At 43.6% G+C, this 25,316-nt stretch overlaps 1 protein-coding gene across 4 annotated transcripts in view; it reads right to left on the minus strand.

The window, feature by feature from the left end:
• The window catches only part of ELOVL6 (ELOVL fatty acid elongase 6), a 73,957-nt gene that overhangs the window by 25,240 nt on the left and 23,401 nt on the right, over positions 1-25,316 (minus strand). The window contains exons 1-2 of one of the 4 annotated variants that reach the window (XM_017736777.1): positions 3,777-3,897; positions 2,520-2,526 (exon numbers count right to left, since the gene is read on the minus strand). The exons of the other annotated variants lie outside the window; for them this stretch is intronic. Of the exons in view, the coding sequence (XP_017592266.1) occupies positions 2,520-2,526; positions 3,777-3,882 (113 nt within the window). The 5' untranslated portion in view covers positions 3,883-3,897. Of the gene's footprint in view, positions 1-2,519; positions 2,527-3,776; positions 3,898-25,316 lie in introns of those variants that run through there. 4 annotated transcript variants of the gene reach the window in all.

Genomic DNA, 25,316 nt, shown 5'->3' on the forward strand with positions numbered 1-25,316 from the left:
TTCCCTACATTATTTATCATTACATTCACAAATATAGGGTGGACTATGGTTTTGCACCAGGTTCTGGTTCCTACTGTACCCCAAGAAAGAATGACAAATACTCTCAAGAAAGTTAACTACTTCATCAACATCATGGAAAAGACAGAAGCACGCTACAAGACCTCTAGTTCCTTCTGACACTGGAATCCCAAGGGCAGCAGCAGCAGACAGGCCTATGATCAGGGCATGGCACACTGCCCAGGCTTCCCATTGGGAGAGACCCACATGGTGGTCCTCATAGGATTTTCAACTGGATGTTTAAATGATAGTATGTTGCTTCACCTCAAGAGAAAGACAAGTATGTGCCGTGGTGTCACTACTGGTACCACCCAAGTGCCACCTCCAGGCTCTTCCCTTAAGATTGGCCAGCTGAGGTTACCCCATGGCAAGGAATCTGTAGAGCACAGCACGATCCTGAGGGCCAAGCATAGAGTGGCACAGCACAGCATGTGCCTGTGCCACCTCAAGGCAGCTGGTAATGGATCACGAGACCCTTGATGGCCAAGGGTCTTCCTGGAAGGTTCAGAAAAACTAAGAAAAGCTGTAGCACATCTGACTGGAAATACAAAGAAAGCACATGCAACCTTCAATCGAGGTAAATTAATTGAATTTTATGTAAGTTTGAAAGCTAAAAGAGAAAACTCCAAAGAGAGAGAAGCGTATCAGTATGCATTCTGCAGTATGCCATTTTCTGCCAACTTAGAAACTCTGCTTCTACTGATGTATTTACAGCTCTGTGTTGTAAAACACAAGTAACTGCACGAAAATCCACCTGATGCTCTGAGAAGGGAGCACCCAGTGCCTGTGGTCCACTGGGTAAGCTTTAGCATCCATGCTGGCAAAAGCCCCAGGAAGACCAGGATGACCACAGAGCCCGCACCCTCTCACCTTGTGCATTTAGATGGCCTAATTGCCATGGCAATGGTTATCATGACCAGGTTTTGAAAACCACAAAGCCTCGGCCCTTATTCATATCATAATACAGAAAAAAGCATTAATTTTTACTTCACTGGTCAGGGAAGGGACAGAATCACCAATCTGATAGCATGACTGCAGTTTAGCTAGGCTGGAGATCACTAAGTATTTGTTAACCAGTTTGGGTAACGATGAACAACCTCAAGCTTGCTCATACTGAACCACCTAACTGTTTAGACAAGATTTATGGGTTACAAGACAGAAGCAAGCTCTCAGTGTGAGTTTGGACTGCATTCCTATCTCCTTCCCTCTGCAGCCTTTTCAGCAGTGGTGTGAAACGCAGCCCATTGCCGCCCTGGGCATGGGTGAGGGAAGGAAAGGAACTGTGATGGACCCATAAATCTGCAGTCCTGTCCAGGCTGCTCCAGGGCACTGGGAGAGATGTCTGCTTGGCCTGATTTTGCCCCTTCAATCCCACAGAAATCTGGGCTTGCAGCGCTCAGTGCAGACAGACAGCAATGCACGTGACAAGGTATGGAGATACACGTACACACATACCGCTACTGGAGCCATGTCCATTCAGGTGCCACACAGGAGGGACCCTGCAGCTCCACACCATGAGGGAAGTGCAAACCCACACTTCACAGCACTGCAGTGTGAATCCCCCACACCAGAGTCAGGAAAGGTCTGTCTTGCACTGATCTATGCAAGGATCTCGCTCCAAAGCAACTGAGAGCAGTGCAGGATGAGATTCCAAGTCGTGCAGGGGAAAAGAATGCAACACAGTGCTGCCATGCAGCTGTCAACACGGCACAGGCCATGCAGGCTGGCACGGCAGGATGTCGGGATTCATGAGCTAGAGACACTTTGCAGGAAGGCAAGCCGGAAACAGTTCAGTTCTAGATCAAATACAGCCGAGACTTCAAAGTAATGGTTCAACTTCAGTTCCAGTTCAAGACAAAAAAAGCAGTCTGAATGAATTAGCAGTTCAGGTCTATGTTCTGCTTGTCTCCTGTTCTTCCTAAGCCAGATAATCTATGTATCTACACCAAGTAACATTTCACTTTGCTTCTTAGTAGTGAAACTATCTTTTGTGAATTCAGTCAGTTTATTGAGGTCAATAGCTACATTACAGTAATTAGAACCAAAAAATTTTAGGTCACTTTAGAGCTTTGTAATGAGTACAGCATTATTGACAATGATGGTAAATTGTACTCCCAGAGTACGCAGCTTTGTATCAGCAGTGGCAGACAAGGCAAGATTTGACTGCACACATGATGTGAACTGCAGAGAGCAGCTGTAAGCAGTTTCAGACAAGGAGGGACACAGTAGTATTATCTCCCATCAGAGGAAGCACAATACTGAATAATGATTAGGCTGTTTTTGAAATCATCACTGTTTTGATGCTTGCTACTTTTTGCACTCAAAGGACTTTGAATTTTCCCCATTTTGCAGCATAAAAATGGTTAAAAGAACCTGGCAGGCCAGATGATAGCGTTACAAAGGGGTTGCAGAGGTATGTACTCTTAAGATAATCTGATTAACTGCATTAGACTGGTATTAACCAGTTTCCTACCAGTGTTTTTATGATGGATTTTCCCAAAGATTCATGACTACAGTCTGGTCCTGGGATAGTGACACAAAGCAATGGCAATCTGACAGAATTCAATTAGATCTGATTGATTTTAGTCAAAGGAGAGTAATATCGTGTCAGAGACTGAAATATTATAGTTTATGACTTAAACATTTTCCTGAAAGACTTTTAAAACTGTATTACAAAAGCTGCAAAGAAGACTACCACACCCTGGATGGGGCCCTGACTGAGGCCTTACACTGCTCGCTGATGAAGATGAGATGAAGTAACAGCTCAGGGCTGGGGACATTCACTGAGCACAGGCTTAACACCTCCAAGATGAGGACCACAGCCCCAGGGCTATCAGCTGCCAGGCTCGAACAGACCTCCTGCACCAAAGGGTGGAGGGAAGAGAGGCTCTGGGTATCTGGGAAAAAGGCTCTGGTCAGAGGTGCAGTGACTGCCCATCCTCCCCTGTGCAGAGGAGCCCAGCTGAGGGGTCCTCACTGTGGGGTGAGCTTATCCACAGCAGAAGGGGGTGACATGGCCCATCACAGGAGCCCCCCTCAAAGGGGTGCCCAAGACCCTGCACCAGAGCACCAGAGATGATGCAACAGACCCTCAGTGTTGCAGGGGACACTGTCAAGCTGGCCCCTGCAAGAGAGGCACGTGGGCATTCCCACCTGGCCCAAAGTGTGTATTAATCCACGGGGTGGTGTGCGGTATGGTGGCGTGGCCACGGCGGCAATGGGGGACCCTCACCACCAGCAGAGCAGATGGAGGGGAGCAATGAGACGTCATTGGGACCCTCGGAGGGGTGATCTGCTTCCACCTAACCCCTGTCACCTCTCCCTGTCCCCTCACCTCGCCCACACACTTCTTTCTCTATTTCGTTCTTTCTGTTCTCTTTCCTTCTCTTTGCCTCTCTACTATTAAATAAAATACATCAATTTTTTGGCATCAATGTCTAACCTCATTTGGTTTTAATCTTGTTTCTGGGAATATTTTGAGCCTTCTAAGTTCCTTCCAGTTTATGCACAGAGACTTAACTTTCCTTGCTTTTCTGGGTTTAAACCGGACTGTAACATATCGAACAAGCATTCTGAAAGATGGAGGTCTGGAGTTGTTCTGGAGCAATGTAACTTTTACTATTAGCTGAAGAGAAACTAAATAGAGCAGAACAATGGCAAAAAAAAATTAACCTTGGAAGTAAAAAAATAAAATCCCTCAAAGTAATTCGGTAACAGACTTGCATCCAATAACTTAAATGTTAGCACATTCATATGTTTGTCTTCAATTCTGTTCTGCAGGGTAACGCAGTAGACATAAAGACAGGGCTGCCAAATCCTCCACATTTTTCTGGCATTTCTGTTTCTCACAGTTGTCTCCCACCTTCCTACATTTTCAGACTTCAGGGACTAAGTACTATCTCTACTGAATACAACTCCATGTTCCTCTGACAAAAGTTGCCAGCTTTCCCCCTTTATAGGTTTCTGGAGAACCTATAAAAAGCTGTATTTAGGCTTACTACAAGAGAGGGAGGCAAGAGGGGCTACAGGCTGAAGATGTGAGACAGATCTTCCAGGACAGAAGCACAGAGGTGGCTGTATCATGAGGCAAAGGGACAGGAAGAAGCTGGGAGCCATGATGGGAGAAAGAGAAGAGAAAGGATGACTAGTAAGCGTGGCAGCAAATGAGGGGAGCTGGCAGCCATGAGATGGATATGAAGCTGGGATAGCATGGAAGGCAAGGAGGCTTGAAGCCCTTTCTCTGCTGGAACCCCTGGAAGGGTGCTTCCTGCATCCATGGGCAAACCTATGGCAGAGGAACAGAGACAGGAAAGAGGAAAAGTATAACTGACCGGAAAGAGGAAAAGGAAAAGTATAACTGAAAAGAGGGAGGCAGAAACTGAGGATGATAAAGGAAGACAGGGACAAAGCTTCTCCTCATTTCCAGCCAGAAGTCCCACCCAGGAAAGCCTACTCAGGCACCAAGGAGTGACAAGAACAGATGAGCCACCCAAGCCTCAGGCAGGAAAACACAACACTGGGAAGGGACAGCAAATAATCCAAAGAGGAAAGCAATGGTAAACAAATGGCTAAGGAGTAAGACATCCTGACTCCCTCAGAAGTACTTATTTATAAAATGCTGAACATGTTAGAATTATCGCAGTATTCTAAAATAAGGGGCCAAAGCCTGAGGGTGAGCCTCATGTGCAGCAGCGTGAGACATCCCCCGTCTCTGATGCAAAGTGAAATAACCCTGAATATTGCAGTACTGCTGAAGGAGGTAGTTTTGAGCCCAGATGCACTGCTGCCATTTTTCCCCCTGAAAATAGCAGACTGAGTCATTATTGTAGAGTTCTCTGATGTTAATGAGTAAACTGAAACAGATATGTATATATATATGTGTGTGTGTGTGTGTGTTATAAAATTGACTATTTCCACAGGATTTTCCTTAATCATCAAAGAAAGTCTTTATAGAAATGCCCAAAGGACAACCTCATCATGGATTGTTTATCTTTCATCATGTAATACAGGATTATCTGCCTAACAGCATTCAGTAGGGGAGCAGTAAAGTGGTGTTAGCCTCCTCTTTCTACATTCTATAGGATTCTTAAAGCTTTTTTAAATCAAGACGTATTTACTTTGCACATTCAAAGCTCATTTTTAAATTCACTACCACTCCTTCATATGCTGTAAAGGGAGCACAAGGGGTTAAAAAATCCCCACTGCAGTTGCCAGAGCAGAGTGCTGCTGGAAAGTAAATAGGCAGTTTCAGACTCCTGATGTTTTTTTTTGGCCTTCTTCATCACCATTTTACTCATGTGAAAAAAAAAAAAAATTTACTGAAAAAAAAGATAAATAAAAGAATGTTTGGTTATATGAAATATAAGGGAAATTTCCTATTCCTTTCTCCCAGCTTTCAACAGAAAATAACAACAATCACTTGTGTTTATAATTGAAACTGCTAACTTGAAAGTCTAACTGAAGTGCTTTAACCTGAACGCATGTGAATCCCACACCACACCCATGTCCACAGATCAGCCAGCAGGGCTGGTAGCCTTGGCAAAGTTACTTTCTCTCTGGTACTTATTTAAAAATCACACATTCTGTATAAAAAAGGGTGTGCAAACGCTTCTCAGTCTCTCAGTGTTTCTACCTCAGAAATACTGTCAAAGCAAATCTTTCTCTCTCTCTTCACTGATAGAATTTTGACAGAACTGGCAAGAAGAGATCCAATGTGTGGATATGCCAGATCTGTGTATGAAAATATAACCTGTAGTCCTGGCTTAGATTTGAGTTTCTGCAGCTGCTTCCCATTGACCATAGCAGCCTTTGTAACGGAGAGAGAAGGACACACGGAAGAGGAAGATCTGTCTGATACACGCATGCCAACACAGTCTGATTTATTCCTACAGCTCAATATCCTTTGACATTTATATTTAGCACAGCAATGATGAGAGTCACACACACATGTAGGTGATTCACTGATGATGGTCTTTGACGTAAAAAGCTATCAGAGAATAAACAGGGACATATCTCATACCAGTCATCTGACCCCTTGATTTCTAAAGCCTGCCTCTCAAAAGGCCATTCAGCCTCCTTGTGACAGGTACTGTTGGATGTTCAAGTCTGTGCTTCCCCAAAGGCTGGAGCAACTCTCCAGGCACCTCTCTCCTGTCTGGGAGCAAGGGAAGAAAAGTCAGAGCCCTGGGAACACATATGGGCCAGGGACTGTTATTCCCCTACATGTGCCTTCTCTCTGGGGTCCCATCACCCAATTCATGTCATTACTGCCAGACAGTACATGTGTCACTGCCCCAACTCCTTAGTCCAAAGAAAGGGAAGAAACATGGGGCCGGGAGGCTGCCAGGAGGACTGCTGTGGGAACTGTCCCAAGCACAACGTTGCTGGAAAGGATGGAAGACGAGGAAGACTTGCAGCTCTGTGAGTGCTAACGGCTGAGCTGAGGGGCAGCCTGAAGCCCAGGTCCCCCACTGCCCAGGTCAGAGTGCAAAGGGTGAGAGCTGCAGGGGCAGCAAGCTCTGAAGAGCAGAGCAACTATTTTTTTGTGGTGTATCACCACCTCAAAGCCTGCTCTGGTCCAGTGGAGATAGCCCCAGCTCACCACCAGCCAACTTGCATGACCAGTGTTCCAGGGGAGCAAGGGGCTGAGCCCACCTGGGCCTCTGCCCACACCGCATTCAGTCAGACACAGGGGCAGGAAACCACTCCTGTGTTGGCAGGGCAGCCAACAGCCCTAAAATTACAGAGAGGAGAAACAAGGGCACGGAAGTGTGGGGGCATGGGGGAAGGTGGCTCATGTCCTGCACCTCCCTGATGGTTGCATTTGTTTTGTTGAAATGTTTGCCAGTAATTTGTAACACTCATGTTTGTAAAACGTGTTACAGAGTATTAGTCACATACTTAAAATGTGCGCAGCTAGGGACAAAAACAGCAGCAAATTTTTCTTGTTTTCTCTGTGAATGGGAAAATATAAGAACAGCATAGGGGTGAGAAAACAAAGTTAAAATTCAGGAACAATTTTGGGGTTTTTTTCAGCTAGACGGGGCAAACTCAGCTCTGAAGCATAGTCCCCTGTTCTTTATAAGCCTCATATAGGCTTGATGGAAGAAACCATATTCCTGTAAAAAACTCATAAACTGCAACCCCAAATATCAGCCACGTCACAAGAGGAAAGAACCTCTCAAATAGAAAGCACTTCAGAAAAAAACCCCAAAACAAGTTCCAAAACTTTGGGTTTTGAAACCAAGTTGCCAAAATTATCACTGAAAGAAAATCAGCTTCTGGCTCTGCCCCAGATTTCCTCCACTTACGCTTTGAATGGGGACCCACCCAGTGGAGACAGCAGGTGAGTGTGCTTGCTGTGATAACAGCCACTCCTGAGTTTTCCACCTGACACAGACAGCAGTGGAAGTTGCAGCCCAGTGAGTTGGCTGACTGGGGAGAGCCACACCATGCCCTCCTACCCAGTTGGCACGCGTCAGCCTAAGTCAAAGGCTGCATCACCCCATCCTCAATGCCACCACACATCCCAGGGATGGGCCACATCCCAGGGGTGACATCTGACTTCACTGTTACTGACACTGATCATATCTAACAAATATTTTTGCACAACCCCTCCAAGATTTACACTGCCAGTGCTAAGAATTGAATCTAGCCCCAGAGGAGTCACAGGAGCCTACTGGAAAAATGACCATCCCTGTCCCTGTGAAGAGCCTTTACAGAAGCTCACTGTAGTCAAGAGAAACTCCTTGACTGGGAGCCTCTGCTTAATCCATTAGCATCACTCCGACAACATATCTAGTTCTTAAGACAAAGATTTGGGGTTATAACAGGTGACAAATTAGTGTCCCAATTCCCCATGGACCCACCACAGGTTTTTCCAGGCTTTGCTGAGACTTTCAGGCAGTCGGTGGAGAGATGGCAGAAAGCAGAGAAGCTAATGTAGGTCATAGGCACTGCAGGTCTGATGAAAAGCTACAGTACTTTCACTTCGAATTTCATCAATGTAAATGTAAACCTCTGGCCTCCACAGTAAAAACACAGAGCTAGTGAACACTACTGCAAGTGAACTTGGGGACTACTAACCTACATCCTTCCCAGTTGAAGTCATTCTGTTTGCTCCCACTTCTCACCTGAAAGCAGTTAATGAAGATGCTAGTGGAGGTATGTCATACAGACATAGCATGAAAATAACTAGATCTACAAACCGCCTTACTCCTTTGATCTGCTTTATCTGATCAAATTAATCAATGGTTATGACATTTTGTAATTTTACACTTAAAGGAGTACATCAACGTAAGTCCTTCAGATCTAGGAAGATCCCTGAAGAAACTCAAAACGTTATTTATATAGACAAGCGCTGCTTTTTAAAACTGCTTAGCAGATAGATATTTCTTTATTAAACAGGACAAAACACAACTCAAGTAACAGATCAGTAAGAATACTGAAGCTGCCTTTGCCCATGCACCTGCAGAAAGCCTCAGCACCACAGTGGCAAGCTCACGTTCCTCTACCATTGCAAAGGCAATTTGTAAACATTCTGGGAAGTAGTGTCTGTTGGATCTCAAAACATATTTAAGCAAAAATAAAAGCCGTCATTTAAAATGAAACATGGAAAATGCAGGGGTTGTAAGCAGTGTGTTATTTTTCTATCTATCCGCCCTAAAAGACATTCCAGCAGACATTGCTCCCTTCCAGCCTTCTGCAATATGACCTCAGAAAATGATGTTGCTACAACGTCAGTGGATTGCAAAACACAAACAAATAAAAACTGTTCTGGTTTCCCTGAGAGTGTTCTCAGCCAAAATAGATATGCACGATTTTCCTGTAAAGCAGAGCGCCATGTTAGAAACAGGACAGCAAAAAGTAATGCACAAATAAGACCTTACAGCCAGGGCGTGTTGATCACCTTATAGAAAGCATCACCGCGTAACTCCTTCAGTGCCAGAAAACATTAAATTATCCTGGAGCTTTGGAGGAAACCAAACTAAGGGGATGCCTGAAAAGCACAGTAATTTAGAATACTGTCCTGGCTCCGGCCAGGACAGGGTTAATTTTGCAGTAGCCAGGAGGGGGCATGGCTCAGACTCAGGGGTTATTCTATACCATCACATGTCACTGCTGTGTTGTCAGGTTGGAGGAAGGGAGTCTCTTCCAGGGAGAAGGGGTTCCTTTTGGTCAAGTGAGCATGGCAGAGGGAGCTGTCCAGTCCTGTCTGTTGCTGGGGGTCTTCTGTATGAATCCTTCCTTTCGTGTACCCTCTGTCGTAAGTATTGTTGCTGTTATCGTTTGTTTTCTTATCTCATTGCTCTTTGCAGTAAACCGGTCTCATCTCAACCCATGGTGCCTCCAATTCTCCTCTGCAGCAGGGGAGTGGCCAGGAGGGGAGCGAGTGAACAGAGCACAGGTTTTAGAGGGAATTCTAAATTGGGACATACCATTCCTAAACCATGACAGATAGACACTTACTTCTCTTCCCCACCTAAAGACCTAAAACCATATACGTGGATGAGAGCACGCCAGCAATACCATTTGGTGGCCTAGCTTTGATTAAAAGGGGATACTAGTACCAGTGATATTACATTAATGGAACTGTGGAATAAAATGTTTTGCTTTCAAAACTTGTGAATGCCCAGGCGACCTGTGGAAGAGAAGGGAGCAAATGGATCTCATAAAAAAGGACATTTTGGTGGAGAAGCAAATGAAAGAATATCTTCCAACAACCCATACTGAAGAAAAATCAGGTCATCTTGAGAACAACTGCCTGCTCTGACTGGTCCCATAGTACTTCTTGATGCATGATGTCAAGGACTGCTTGATGTATCTAATAAAATCTTCAAGGACATGTGACCTTTGTCTACGGATGAGAAAGCAAATGACAAAGGATGCTAATGGACATGATGCCGTGAACCTGGACCTAAGTCTTGACTGATAGGAAACTGGCAAAATCCAGACAAAAAAATGGGGCAATCTTGTCATAATCTTTTCAGTTACCACTCTAAAACAAAGAGCTCTGCCCAACAGCCATTTTCCTTCTTAATCAACTGGGAATCAGATCAAAACAAACAGAAAGGTGTTTCAGCAGAGCTCAGAACCTGCAACAGCAAGCAATTCAGAGTAGCCAGGATGCAAATTTACATGCTGCTACCTCCTTTCAACACAATGTTTTGCCACTTGTCCAACATGTCCACTGGCAGGGAAAGTAGCATTAGCTGGTTATGTTATCATTACCAAATGACATTTTCGTGAACTACGCCTCACTACTGCTTACGAGTTTCTTGCTTTTCATTCCAAGAGGAGGCTTCAATTCTCAGAATAATCTGCAAATAAATTTGTGGGTACTTTCAACCTGGCACAATTCCCATGTCACTGACTGTGACCTGTAACTTCTCCATTAAATCCAGAATTGCTTTACCTGAAATCAGTCAAGGCACTATCTTTAAAGGAGACCCTTTCAAACGCAAAGGTAGAGGCACACTGGCTTGAATCCAACTAAAAGTCTTTGAGGAGCATATTAAACACCATGAGAAATACTGCAAGCAATAAACCAGTGGAAGTAATTTTCTAATTACTGTCAGAATTTTCAGGATCTGAGGTGGACAAAATTTAAGAGGCAGTATTACATTCCTAAACCTGTAATAGAAAAAATGGGACAAAGGAATGTAGCAAAAGCTGTACTATTACCAACACCTGTTCCTCAGCTAAATATCACAGCCTGGCTGTGTTTTGGCCATTTCCTGCAGATATCCCACTTGCACTTCTGAACAAGTCCAAAACAATCGGCATAAAGCAGCAGGAGTGGCACAAAGCAGTACAAAGTACATGGCATTAATGTAGCTTATCTCTATCCTGTCAGCAATATGGTTGCGACAGCTTGTTCTGGCTTTCCACCTCTGCCTACAGCATCACACCCAGCACACGCCCCTCTGTCTCTCTCAACAGGTGGCATGACCCACCGGCTCTCCCAAACTAAAGAGTCGGAGTCTTTGTTTTTGTTTCCAGCCACAAGGGTTTGACTGACTGCATTCTGCCCTTAGCCACCCCGTCACCTAATTAGATGGGATACTAAACTGCTTAGTAGTATTTCACTTTCCATCACAGTGTAAGAAGACCAGGTTACTAACGGATTAGGAAGTATAACATTAAGGTGTTACATATACAAAGAGAGTTGCCTGTCCTAGTCTCTTCTAAATCTTGCTCAGAGGGGACCTGTTAAAAGACAGGAGATGCCAAAAGGAAAGCAATCCTGAAAAAACAAGGTGATGAATCTGGACTATGGTGGAAGTGGCTGCATACATGACCCAAGAGAAGGAAAAGGAGCATTATGAGGAGAGAGCAGTGATTGACATCCAGCTCTTCTGGACAGGCAGACAAATGGAGCAAGCAAGGGCATAAATATGAATATATTTTTAAACAATCCACATACATCAACAGTCAGAATTTAATGGCTGTGGTCACTAAGGGATAAAAAGCAGAACCAGCTCACTGCAAATGAATAGGAAAGCCTGTTAGCATGTCAGTGATACTGCTTCAGATTCTTTTCAAACACGAAGCAGCCTCCCATGAAGGTAGAGAACTTCAATAAGTTACCTGACCTTGGTTTGTTCCCAAAGGTCATATAACCAAAATTTGGTTTACATCTCCAAATATATTCTGTTTCCTGTTCTTTTCTTTAATTGGATCGTACACCACTGTAACTTGTGGATTTTGCTCAAATTTCTCTCCATGGCAGGTTTACTAACTTACAGGTGGCCTATAAAGAGGTAAAAAAAAAAAACCTGTTCCAGTCAAAAGCCAGGCTACTCCTACATTACTTTCTGTATCACATGGCTACTATAGTAGAATACTCTCCATGCTCATCACCTACGCTTACCACTTTTCTTTCATGGGGCTCTTGTAAAGTCAGCAGTAAATCTGCTTCCTGTATCTGCCCACCGTTTCTCTCATGTTATGATCAGATGACACATGAACCCATTTATATTGGTATCTCATTCAAGGATGCTCTACTCCCTTTGCAAAAAGAATACAAGAGTCCCTTGGCCCCTGTGTGTAGGATTTGGTGGGCAAGAGAGGGGGAAGAAAGTTTGACACTGTTCTCTCAGAGGATGCCCCGAGGTGCTCCAGTGCTTTACAACTCTTCCACCAGAGCCCACCAGTCAAACAAAAGCAGCACCCAGGCACCGGTCACCCTCACTGCCCTGCACTTGGTGGCCCCATCACAAAACTCACACATGCAACTGGGAAATCTTTGATGCTTTCTTGCTGAGCCTGCACAATTTAAACACCTACCACAGTCTCCGGGGGTGGGGCACTCCAGTTTCTGGGCATTAAGTACACATTAACAGTAGCCTGCTTTTATGAGCCTCTCCTCGGGAAGGTAAATGCTATCTCTTTGAGGTTGGTAATGATCAACGAAACTGCACATTTGCCACCCAGCTAACCTAAGTGCCCAGAGAAAAAGCTGCAAACCTGTGTATTCAACAAGTTTTTCCACTTCCATGATACCCTAGAGCAAACAGCAGTTTGCTTATGTTTACTGCTTTAGGTTTAGCTTCTTCTGTTGCTGTAGCTTGCTTTGAGATCCATAAGTGTACACATGCTACAAATGCGTATTAGAGACTTCCACAACTACTCTGCATCTGGAGCGACACTTCACTCCAGCCTATTTTCCAAAAGGCAGACAGTCTTGGAATTGAAAGCACCAAGGGGAAAGTTTACTCATGTTTTAGGAAACTATGCCAGTGATTCCCCTTCTGCCCCATTTCAAGGGGTATTCTACTTTGTTCTGTTTCTCCAGCTCACTGGGACTCCAGCTCACTAAAAACAAAAATATTTTTAGAGCCCTTGACCTGCACCACCACTGAATGACCACCAACACAGACACATACCCCCATGTTTGCCGGCATCCTGGCCACAGTTGGGCTGCATTGCAGTCAGCCTGTACCTGCACTGAGAGCCAGCAGTGATGGTCTTGGGCATGAGGTCTGCTTTGCTTCTTTGGGGCTCCAAGCTGCTACATCCACGTGGTCAGCACAGTGCAGGGGTGCACCAGCTCACATGGGCATGTCCAATGCAGCCCTTCATTTTGGTCCTTCCCGCTGGTCTGAATCACCAAGGTGACACCATGTACCGAGGGACAAGTGACAGAGAAAAACCTCTGAAGAAAAATATTTGAGTCCTCTGTCTTTTGCCAAGAAGGAACAACATTCATTCATGCTCGAAGTTTTGGTTCAGAAGTTTCAGTCCCGTTGGTAGAACAGGTTGGGCCAAGCAAAAGCACAGCCAGTTTGTGATTCATTGCAGATTTTTTTATTTCAGCCTACAGTTTATGTTTTAGTCCCTCTACCTGTCTACCCTATCAATAAAAAGAATCAGCAACTCCCCACCTCAGACATTTAGCAATCTCACAGAACACCGGTGACTTGTTCAAAGACACATCAAGCCTGTAGTAGCAGAAGTTTGTTTTTTTAGGGATTGAATTCTTACAGCTTTGAGCTTCTCATCCACATTTCTGGAAACTACTGGATCTGTGTTACAGCTGCCACTCTACTCATCCTGCCCCACTCCTGGTAGCTTTTGCCCTAAATAAAACAAGGATATTAGCATGGCTACAAACCAGATGACAGACCTAACTAGACTTTAGTCACAACCGTACCAGTCATTATTACTTAAATCAGCCTGTGCTTCCTTGTTCTTCTATCTCGGTATTTAAACATTGTGTTGATATACGCCAAGTTCCCTACGGCACTGTAACACACTTTATTCATGTCTCACATGTGCTTGTTTGCTTAGATGGTGGGAAGAATAAATCCCACTTCTACTCCCCACTCACTCCTGTTAAATAATACCAGCACTATGGATAAAAATTAAATACTACTGATAATACTGCTATTAGTAACATACTAAATTAGCCTCTTAAATAATAAAGAAAATGGATTTGCTCACAAAACAGGTAAGTAGCTGAGAATGTGGCACCATGTAATTGAAACTTAACCCCACTGCTACATTTGCATTCACAGAAAGACCATAAACTTTGAGTAAAACTATATTCAAATGATTTGGCTAAATTTGGTGCTCACAGCCTGTGCTAGGCTGACACTTTTCTGAGAAGGCTCATGAACTGGTTCCATTAGACCTTCTAAAACCTACTGATGACAGGATGTGTTAATAAGCAATGGGATTTGGGGTTAATAAGCAAATGCAGTTTGGGAGCTCCTTGAGACCAAGTAAAAGCTGGTAATGTGTCCATGTGAATTTAGTGGCTGCACTGATCCAAAAGAGCAACAGTGCAAAAACATTCTCAAGCAGCTGCTTCTCTTCCTCACCATTGCATACTAAAGCATTTTAAACCATGCAGTTGTTTAAACTATAGGGGTGGCACATTAAGCACCCTTCCTGCATACATCCTGCAGCCAAAATAAAAATGTGAAAATCCTAGTACAAAACCTAATCATCCTGCAGCTAATATAACTGAAAAGTGACAGAATAATGTCTTGATGTCCTGGCATGGCTTATTCTTGTATGCTAATGCACTTTGGAGAGAGTGAGCAGTCCTGGAAAACTCTGCATCCAAAGCTCCACAAACCCACCAGCACTTGGGCTCCTTCACTATTTAGATGGTTTCCCAGCAAACTTTGTGAGCTTTCTGAATGGTGTCTCTGGGGGCAGAGTTTTAGACCTAGAGCTGCAGTTCTTTCCTTACACTAGTCAAAAGCTCTTCACGAGATGTCTCTGCAACTTCAGGTCAGCATCCTGCAAGAGAGCTCATCCCAAATGCTCCCACACCCACTGCTTCTTAGTCTATCTGGAAAAAAAAATCTCTGCTTCCTCCAAATTAAACATTTTACAAAGAGGTAAAATGGGCTGGGGAAATACTTGTCTCTGATGAGGAAGAGGAAGTCAGACAGGCAGTGAGAAGGTTGGGGAACTAAAAATCCCTGCAGCTGCCTGCCAGCAATGGGCACGCATCACTGCTCCCGTGGCTCCCTGGGCTGCAAGTGTGTGCCACATGAAGTAAGTCCATACCTGATGATTAAATTTCTAAATCGTCGTTTCCATGCAGTGCCTGGGGGCAAAATATAGGGCTCTGTCATCCTTCCTGAAGCTGTTAATACTGGACCAAAAAAATTAGAGGAAAAGAGTGGAAACAAAAAGCTGAAGGAAACTAAATTCAGATGACGGCAGTGAGTTGGGTCAGTGAAGGCAGCTTTTTCTTTTTTTTCTTTCTTTCCCTGCTCAATGCCAGACTTGTTTAACAAGACTCTCCTTGGTGAATTTTCTTTTGTAATTAACAAATGAAAAGGAAACATGCTTCTCTGCCTTAAAAGAAAAGACAAAGAAACAATGCAGCTGCCTTTTGCAATCCATTTCCATTTTTAACATTAGGAAAAGGTTTTGCTGCCTCTGCTTAAGTACAGTCTTACTTTTCAGCCTTCTTTAGTTCGGGAGGGAGAGGGGGAACAAGCAAGTGTCCTAAATGATTGAGGATTTCTGCATTCATATTAAATGATAAACGCCAACAAAGTAACAGTGAGAAACAGTTTCTAGCATGCAGGCTGGGCAAACCTATCACAACAGACACAGCAGGTGGCTGATCTCACAAGGCCTCAAAGATTATCTTGCTCTTCAACCTGTGCTAACCACACATGCTTTTAATTTTTTTTTTTTAAAGATATTTTGATGCCTTACAAAGGCTCACACAACTCTTCCCTGCCTCATGTCTATTAAAAAACCCTGGCAGGTTGAGTTTGCTCTCATGCAAGAGGGAAGGTGAGAAAGGTATATAATCTCTTCAATTTTCTTGGCACCAGAACAAACCCACAGACGCCAGCCACCACTAAGTATAGGCAGGAAGATGACTCCCCGTCATTAGGACATCCAAACTCTGGGAGACTCTGCTTTCCAAGTGCAAAACTGCTTGCCTGCTTCAAAGATGGGGCTTGGCAAGTTTGGGGAAAACAAAAATTACGGACTAGGTGATGGGCTGCATGACCCTTGAGGTCCCTTACAAAATTAAACTAGGCTTGGGCACTCCTGCCTGTACCCCAACACTTCCTGCATGACTGTGCTGAAAGTGATCACTGGGAGCACAGACCCAGGAGAAGAAAAGCTCGATGGTGCTGGGTACGGCTGGGTGTGGCGCACGAAGGTGGCAGACAAGTACTCACCTCTACCCTACAACAGAGTACCTGCAAAGAGAAACATGCAAACATAGCACTTTTAATTTGCAAAAGCTTCTTCCAACACAAATCCCCCAGGCTGCAAGGCTGGGACTTGTTGAGCAAGATGTACACAGTGAAACTCTGACTGAGATGCCTGCACAGCATGACAGCGTAGAAACAACAATATACAGCTGTCCTCTGGGCAGGAAGCTTCCTACAAACTGCATACCTAGGAGAGCTGCAGAGCTATCAGCAAGGAAGGGAAATCTAGAGAAGGAAAGAAGGAAAGGAAAAGTAAGTTTGCAAGCATTAAGAGACACAAAAATCTGCCCTTGCACAGCCACATAGTGACTGTCAGCCCAGCTCATTTGCTGTATCGTCTTCTGCATCCTTGTAGCCCAGTGGCAAAGAATGGCCTCTATCTCCAGGGCCCCTGAAGAGAAGTGCTGTCTAAACCACTCAGACACAGACACCAGGAGCTGGGATGAGGCTTGAGAAATGTCTCATTACTCTGGACCTTGAGCGGCTGCAGTGGCAGTGGGATCCTCAGGGATCCCAAAGTGTCCCTGTGATGGGATCAAGCCTGCCTCCAGCACAGTGCTCTGCAGACCCACGGGTTCTGGCTGCACCCATAATAGCTGGTAGCTCAACCCAAAACAAATAAATTAAAATTAAGATTCCTTTGGGGCTGACTCATAGCAGAAGTGTAGTCTTTTACTAGCCTGTGCCTCCCTTCCCCCATGTGTTCACCTCCCTCACAGGAGAACGATGAAGAACTCCAATTTACTAGTGAACAGGCTCCCACACCTCCCCAAGACAAGCCCAGTTTTGCTCAACACTTCACATCCCCACAGCTACACAGACAGTTTAAAAGGCTCCAGTTTAGAAGGCAACTCAGAGCCAAATGGTTAAACACCTTACTTGACAAAGCTCACTGAGCAGTGCCCATGCACAGATTCCACCTTCTTTTTATTTGTTTTGCCGAAATGCTTTGCTGCATTAGTGCATTGACTGGGCTGACAGTGCGTTCCTGGGAACTAAACAGTAAACTATGTGCTAGCCCATTCCTAGCAAATTTGTCCCTTGTAATAAGAGCATATTTTTGTCTGGCTTGGTTTGGATCAGTGGCATTTGTTATGCATCACTACAGAATAAAAAGAGGGTAAAGATTTCAGAGCTTGACCCTACACTGTGTGGGCAGAAAGGAAAAAGGGAGGCTGGCTCTTAGTGATAACAATATTTATCTGAGCTCAAGACTTGGTAAGTCTTGAAGTTTTTACCAATTGATGTTGACAAGCGTTTTGTAGTTTCAATCCCCTTCCCAAGAGACCTCTTTAAGGACAGCACTGCACTGCACTGATGGCACTTGGCAGCTCAGCCATTGTGGCAGCTGATGCCAAAAGGGCTGACAGGGAATTAACTGAGTCACTCTCTCACTTCAGGTCAGCCCAGGTCATGGCTGAGGTGATGTGGAGAGACCTGCACCAATAAACCTGTATGGGTGGAAAAAGGGCTGCCAAGCTGGTGTTTGCTCCCAGTGCTAAATGTGCTTTTCCACATAATTCTCTAGCTGTGACCATGGATGTATCAAAAAAAAACCAGAATCACAGAACCTTTTAGGCCAAAACACACCTTTAAAATCATCGAGTCCAACCATTAACCCAGCACTGCCAAGTTCACCTCTAAACCATGTCCCTAAGCATGACATCTACACGACTTTTAAAACCACCAAGGACAGTGACTCAACTATTCCCCCAGGCAGCCTGCTCTAGTGCCTGTCAACCCTTCCTGTGAAGAAATGTCTTCCTAATATCCAATCTGGACCTCCCCTGGTGCAACTTGAGGCCATTTCCTCTTGCCCCATCACTTGTTACTTGGGAAGGATGTAAACAGTATGGAGCCATACTCCTCTTGGTGGTGCCAAGCAGTAGGATGAGAGGCAATGGGCAGAAACTAGAACACAGGAAGTTCCATGCAAGAAAGAATTTCTTTACTATGAGGGTGACTTAGCACTGGAACAGGTTGCCCAGAGAGGTTGTAGAGTCTCTTCTCTGGAGATATTCAAAAGCCAACTGGACACAGCCCTGAGTAACATGTGCTACGGGACTCTGCTTGAGCAGGGAGGTTGGACTAGATGATCTCCAGGGGTCCCTTCCAACACAAATCATCATGTGATTCTGTGAAAAAAGACCACTCCACACCTCACTGCAACCTCCTTTCACATAACTGTCGAGTGTGATAAGGTCATCCCTAAGTCTCCTTTTCTCCAGGCTAAACAACCCTAGCTCCCTCAGCCACTCCTCATGGGACTTACCCTCTAGACCCATCACCAGCTTCACTGTCCTTCATTGGACACAAACAAAAGTTAGTGCAACTTATTGGGAAGGGAGGGCAGGGAATGACCCTTGCTTCAGGCATAAACTGGCAGAAAGCACCAATTTCTATAGCTGAGAAACACAGATCAGCAACTCCAAGCCAAACATAAATGCTGCAGGCAAAGCTGCTCTACTTCCTGTCAAAGAACAAGCATATTTGTATCCTGTCCTTTTTATCTGCACAGGCCCAGTGGGAAATAACAGAGAGAGGATGCCAAACACTGCCAAAATACGTGGTGAAACTGCACAGAAGCCAGAAAAGCTTTCACCTCTCTCTGACTGCCAGAGAAACACTTAGGTCTGGTCCAAGCTTAGGGGCATTAATAGAAAATTCCTTAAAATTTCAGAGCACTTTGAAAAAGTTGCGTATTAATTGGTGGACCCTGTTTTTGTCATTTGACATCCCTAAGTCAGACAGCAAAACTCAACAGCTTTAACAATCTTACTTTATTTCTTAGTCTCCCAAGTCCCTATCCAATGGTTTTTCTTGATTAAGCAACCTTTCTTAAGGGACTGATCAGCTTTCAGTGATCTCTCTTCCTGTGTGACTTATTCACAGGCAGAATTGTACTGAACATCTATTCCCCTTCCCTGGGGTTGCTTGCAGTACCTCTGAAGTGTTTCATTCTGCCTTTTCCTGACTGGATTGGAAAGATTACCACTCCCTATATGGGTGTGTTGACTATATCTACGTTGCTTAGTAAGTGAAAAAGAAACATTTCAAAAAGCTATTCCTCATCTAAAAAATTCACATGGCCCAGCCTTCAAGAGTGAGTTAAACAAAGGTATCTCAAGGGCGGAACTACAGATCTGACCGTGTTCCTGCTGTGGTCAACCACAGGAGTCAATTCAAGCCATTTACAACCTCTGCATCCTTACAACAGGCATTAGCTGGGAGTCAGAAGGGGATAGATATCAATGCAGGCTTGCCTTCCCACTTCCTTGTGTGATTTCCACTCACTGCACACAGGTGGCATCATCCCTGGTCCCACTGCAGCTTAGCTTCTTCCCAAGAAAAACTGAGAAGTCCCTAGGCTGCTGAGGAACATTCCATACAAAGTAAGAGCAAGTTGCACTCTACTAAAGAAAAAACCCAATTCGTCTCTTTCTATTAATTTTTGGCCTGTACAACCCAGCTGAACCCATTACAGTTCATTTCATTAGCATTTGTGCCAGTGCTACAAGACTGTAATTTGCACTGGTGCCAGGTTGTCTGCATTGTGAATCTGCATTGTACAACCCCATTATACTTACTCCAGTGCAGGTTTCTCTAGGGTGTGTCTGAAGAACAGAAACAAAACCAGAACTTACCAGGAGCAAAAGTAACTGAGCTTCATCTTTGGTTTACAATAGCTCACTGGATGCATCATGTATGTTACATATGAAAGTACCACCTGATGAACTTCACTGTAGGTCACTTGAAGTATCTCAGTTTAGTTATCCAGATGTAAAATAAATGTGTATTTTCTATGTCTGCATCATCTTCTTAAAACTTTGGAGACCCCCACCTCCTGCAACGTCCTGCAACACAACTGTTTGTTGGAGCCTGCTTACAGCACAAAAATCAGAGATAATAAAGCCAAGAGGGAAAACTATCTTTTTCTGCTCATTTCTCATACCTGTGCAAAATGCCACAGCATTATGAGACACATAAAGACATGTTAATATGAAGAGATTCACAGTAACAACTACCCATATACAGTACTTTTCCTAACAGTGGACTGTTGGTAAATGCAGCTGACTTCCAGCCGTAATTACTACATAAAGTGGTTTATCTGCTTTAAATGCCTGCGTAACCTCGTTACTGCTCACATTCTTCTCACACTCTGCCATTTTACAGACAGAAGACTGTGTTAAAGAATAGACTTGGCCACAGTCTTACCTGTGCTTTTGAGTCCCTTCTGTGGGGAAACGCTGTCCAACAGCAGAACTTAGCAGGAACAGATTCAAGACTTCTTCCCCTTTCTCTCTCCTCCCTGACTCACTCTCGTTATACCCAGGTCTCTATATAGCCAAACTAGTCTTGATACTGGGTCGCATTTGGTTTTACCCAAGTCAGTGCCAACCCTCCTGCCCCACAATCTTTCTTACCTTGCAGACTTTTTGGTGTCTGTGGGAGAAAATAAGGCACAAAATATTGCCCAAGACCCTGCCTCTACTCAAGTGCACTTCTGATTATTCACTTCATTAACTGACTGTATCAGGGAACTGCAGCATCAAGCACATCACATGTAGGGCACATCTACATTCTCCTTTTCAATATGTCTTCGTGATTTGCAATGTATTTCTCTCATTTAGAAGCAGAATAACATTTCCTAACATAGACTGAATTTATTCAGATGCATAGAAGTCAGCTGTCTTTACCACTCACAGATGCACTTCAATGTAATTAGTTTCATGACTATTCTCATTTGAACTTTTGCCACTAAAATGTTAATGAGCAAGACCAGATAGTGGCTTGGTAATGGGATATAGATCCTTTCACAGTTTGCTAGCTTAGATCTGGCCCATGCTCACCATGACCAAAGGTCATTACTACCTGAAGACTATTTGATAATCTGCATGAGACGAGCTGGTAGTATTAAGCCCATGCTTAGCAAGAAACAGCCTTATCATTTCCTCTCAGCAGAAACACAAAGCCGAGGAGGGACACTGCTACTTTTACACAGCTGTGGTCAGAAAATTTCAGGACACTTCACCCAGCATCTTTCACTGGCAATGAATTCCATGAAGGTGAAAGAGAAATAATTGGAGTTGAAAAAGCTTGTGGATTTTTTGTGCAAGATACAATTAGCCTCTCTGACTCACTGTCAGAGATTGTTTGCTTTTAGCACACTTGTAAAGAGAACAGGAAAAATAAATAAATACTAAACCCATAAAAGATCATACTGTGTCTAAGGTTTAGCCAGTCACTCATTAGGTTCAGAAGTGCATTTAGGGATGTGAACCATGTTAATCCTGATATATTGTGCCCTCTTGTCAGTCCAGCAAATGAAAATACACACAACTTTCAGCAGTAGCCAACACATACTGTATCCACTCCTTTAAAAAATTATACTCTTCTGTTTGGTACTGATATAATTCAGCCCATACATAAGTACATACGAAAATTAATAAATTCACCCTGACAGTGTTCCAGTGCAAGCCTTAAAACATATTGCTACCTTTTCACAGACAGTAAAATGTGACAAGGACATGCAACAAAATTATTTGCTTAAGGATTTAAATGCACTGGGACTTATTAAGTTTTCATGGGGAACTTTAGGATGGGTAGGCACAACAAAATTATTCAAACAGAAATTCCAAGCACTCGAGCTGGCAACCCTTCTCTTATGACTGCACATGGGGCTTGACCGAGGTTATGTTTCTCACTAACAGGATGATACCTCCAGCACCATGTTCCTTCACCTTGCCATCTAACTCTTGCCTTTACTCAGAGTCACAACACAGATGCCCAACGAATCCTGAACAAGCCCACTCCGCAAGCACTGATTTTGACAAAACAGGCAATGTGTGCAATAAATGCAATTGCCTAGCCTACCCTAGGCTTTCCCCTTCTTTAGTCTCTGAAGAACAGTTTTATTTGGACTGGATTATCTTCTGCAAGAGATTAATGGTGGGAGATCTCACAAACCCTCACCACTGTTTTGGCCACGAAAAATGAAATTAAAACTGCCAAGTGGCACCCAGTCTTCTGTGGATTTTACACTATCATCAGAGCACTCTTTCAAATGTAGTTACAGGCTACGGTCTTCCAACGTCCACATGTGCAGATGTAGGATAAATGACATGCTTGCAGGGTGCTGTTATTTCATCAATTTTTAAAAATTAATGATCAAGACTTAGTTTTTAGTCATCATATAAGATAGTAATTCTAGCTTTTTTTTTTTTTTTTTACAGAAAAAGGATTGCGGCTTTGGTAAAAACCAGTCACTGCCCTAACTGGGAAGTTGTCATATTATTTACATTTACATGCATATGACTGAGCCTCAGCAATTGGCAATAGATGAAAGAGCCAAGAACAAGTTTTTGAGCGATGTTGTCTTAGATGTCGCAGGAGATAGTGACTGTAAATGCCTGCGGCTTTCAGATGCCAAGATCTTGGCAGCCAGTCTGGTTTTCAGAGCAGAGCTGCTCAGTACCCTTTGCAGACTCTCATAAGGTGTTTCTGACTAGGAAACTCCCAGGGAGATATTATAACCATCAGTCACTTTGAAAACCTTGAGACCCAGCAGATATCCAATATTAGGTATCTCACTTCATGCACATTTCAAAGAGAAACTTTCACATTACATGGTGCAGCCTTAACTCCATAGTTACTGGCCTGCTCACAGGCACTCTTTTCCCACCATTTCCAGATTTCACACAAATATTGCAGCAGAGTAATGAATGTCACGTTAAGATTCAATTTAATTAGTTAAGAACCCTCCAAACCTGACACCACATAAACAAAATGGCTTTCGCCTAAATTACACAGGCACCCTTCAGTAATAACCCAGCTGCTCTGTGCTTTCACTCGCTCATCTCCAGCTGGGATATGGAGTCACCCCTTTGGTCCTTGCATAAACACCTGCTTGCACACAGACAACTTTCTAGGTAAAACCCTCAACACTAAAAAAGGCTTCAACTAACAAAACCTTTGAGACACTACGGTGTCTTGATGAGGGACTAGTGCTTTTCTCTAGGAAGCCACACCACCAGTCAGTGCTGTCATCTCAACTACAGCCGCATTCAAATTATTTGTTTATTGACTGAAATACTTACTCTAAACACACTGGATGGCAGCTTCCAAAACATATTGATATTACAAGGCAAAGGCAACAGAAGAATTACCTCAGTGTAGCAAAACCGAACCTGAATTCAGTGACTTGACAGGAAGAAAGTGCACTTTTACAGCACTGCTTGAACACAAAGCTTTGATTCTCTAGAAATGGGGCACTTTATTCTGTACTTATATTTTTCCTCAAATAGCAAGGTATGGTACTGTTGTACTACTGACAGATCTTTTCACTGTTTGCAATGATAATTCCTTTTTTTTCAAGTATTTGGGATTCTTCTGAAGTGGGATCTTCTGAACTTCACAGTGACATTCCTGAAATAACTCTGAAGAAGAAATAATGAGCCTCCCCTTACTTTACAGGTTCTCTAATACAACATAAGCAGCTTTACAAGGCTTAGCTTGTCTCTGCTGACCTAACTGCATATTTTATTCCTACAATAAACTAAAATAAGCAGGCTGCTTCCACAACAATTGACTAATTAACATAGTGCTTTTGTTACTTTCTTATTAAAAAACAATCCTAGTCTTTCAAAAATCAGACATACCAAGTAACAGCAGAGAAGATTACTAGAAAGAGAGATAGACAGAGACACACACATATCTCAATTAGCAGATCAGTGTGCTACAGTTGTTTTGTGAGGTTTGTTTTTGGTTGCTGGGTTTTTTTTTTAATTTCCAGCCATTTAGGGTGGTTTATTTCATTGCCTCTGATTCATTTTCTCAAGTGCAGACACTGCTCAAATCCCTGTTGGCTGCTGTGTTTGAGCACTCTCCAATCAGCACTACGGTGTTTATATGGGATCTGTCTGCTACTGAGTCACTGTGTCCCTGCAGAGAGCATGAGGTCACTTGCTGCTAGATCAGAGCACCCACAGGGACCGCCCGGAGCTCAGCTGGACAGGGGAAATGTCTTTTACGTAAGAGACGGGCTCCTCTCTGCTGCCCACCATCAACTGCACTGCCTCTGCTCCAGAAGAACCCAGTACCGGGCTTTTCACTAACACAAACTTTTAGGAAAGACAGGCTTGCAAAATTTACTCTCTGGAACATCTATGTCTCTCGCACTGCGTGAAAGCGATAGCTGCACACCCCCAATATATACACTGTGCCTACTGATGTTGGGAAGTATAGGGGGGAGAGGGCATTTAATTGGAACAAACCCCAGAACTGCTTTCTCAGACCAACCCTATCACACCTGTGATGGCAGACAGCATTCAGATGTGATGTCCCCAGTCTACTTCTTTTGTGTTTGCCCACAAAGGAATCAGCAAACAGTGCTTCTAAATTGTTATCATTAAACTCTAAGAACTAGTGTCTTATGGAAAAAAAAAAGACGAGGCAGCATTCAATTCAGTTCAAGCAATCGGGCAGAAAATTACAGGTTGATGCAAACTTAATTCACGAGGGTTTAATAATTTTTTTTCAAGTATTTAGTACTATTTTATCTGACAATTTGTTTTCTGAGACCCAAGTGGCTGCTCTGAGTAGCAGTATTTGATCAAAAATTCTGTCATCCCCTGGTTTTACCCACAGCTAACACTTTTTGCTTTTAGAGAAAAAGTAGTTTGCTACCCATACCAAAGCTCAGTGGCCTCAGTGTTTTTAGCTTCTTCACTTCCCTCATTTTAGCTTTACATTCTGGCTGAATAATTTGGTTAAAGATATAAGTAAACAAATATGATAATCCAGAGAAAAATGAAAGGCAATGGTATCTCTAAATACTGTTATATCCACAGCAACAAATAAATAAATCTAATGTAATAAAACTATACAGGTAACAGACTGAACATACATTTAAGCTGATCCTGTGAACAACAAGAGTAAAGAAAGGGATGCATCTTGTCTCCAGCAGCTGTTTACATGACAACGAGCCTTATGTCCCAGAATGCCATCATGAACACCGGTAACACATGAAATGGTACAAATGAAGAACTGTGAATGGCA

The sequence above is a fragment of the Corvus brachyrhynchos genome, unplaced genomic scaffold (assembly GCF_000691975.1).
Source record: "Corvus brachyrhynchos isolate BGI_N302 unplaced genomic scaffold, ASM69197v1 scaffold175, whole genome shotgun sequence".
Taxonomy (NCBI): domain Eukaryota; kingdom Metazoa; phylum Chordata; class Aves; order Passeriformes; family Corvidae; genus Corvus; species Corvus brachyrhynchos.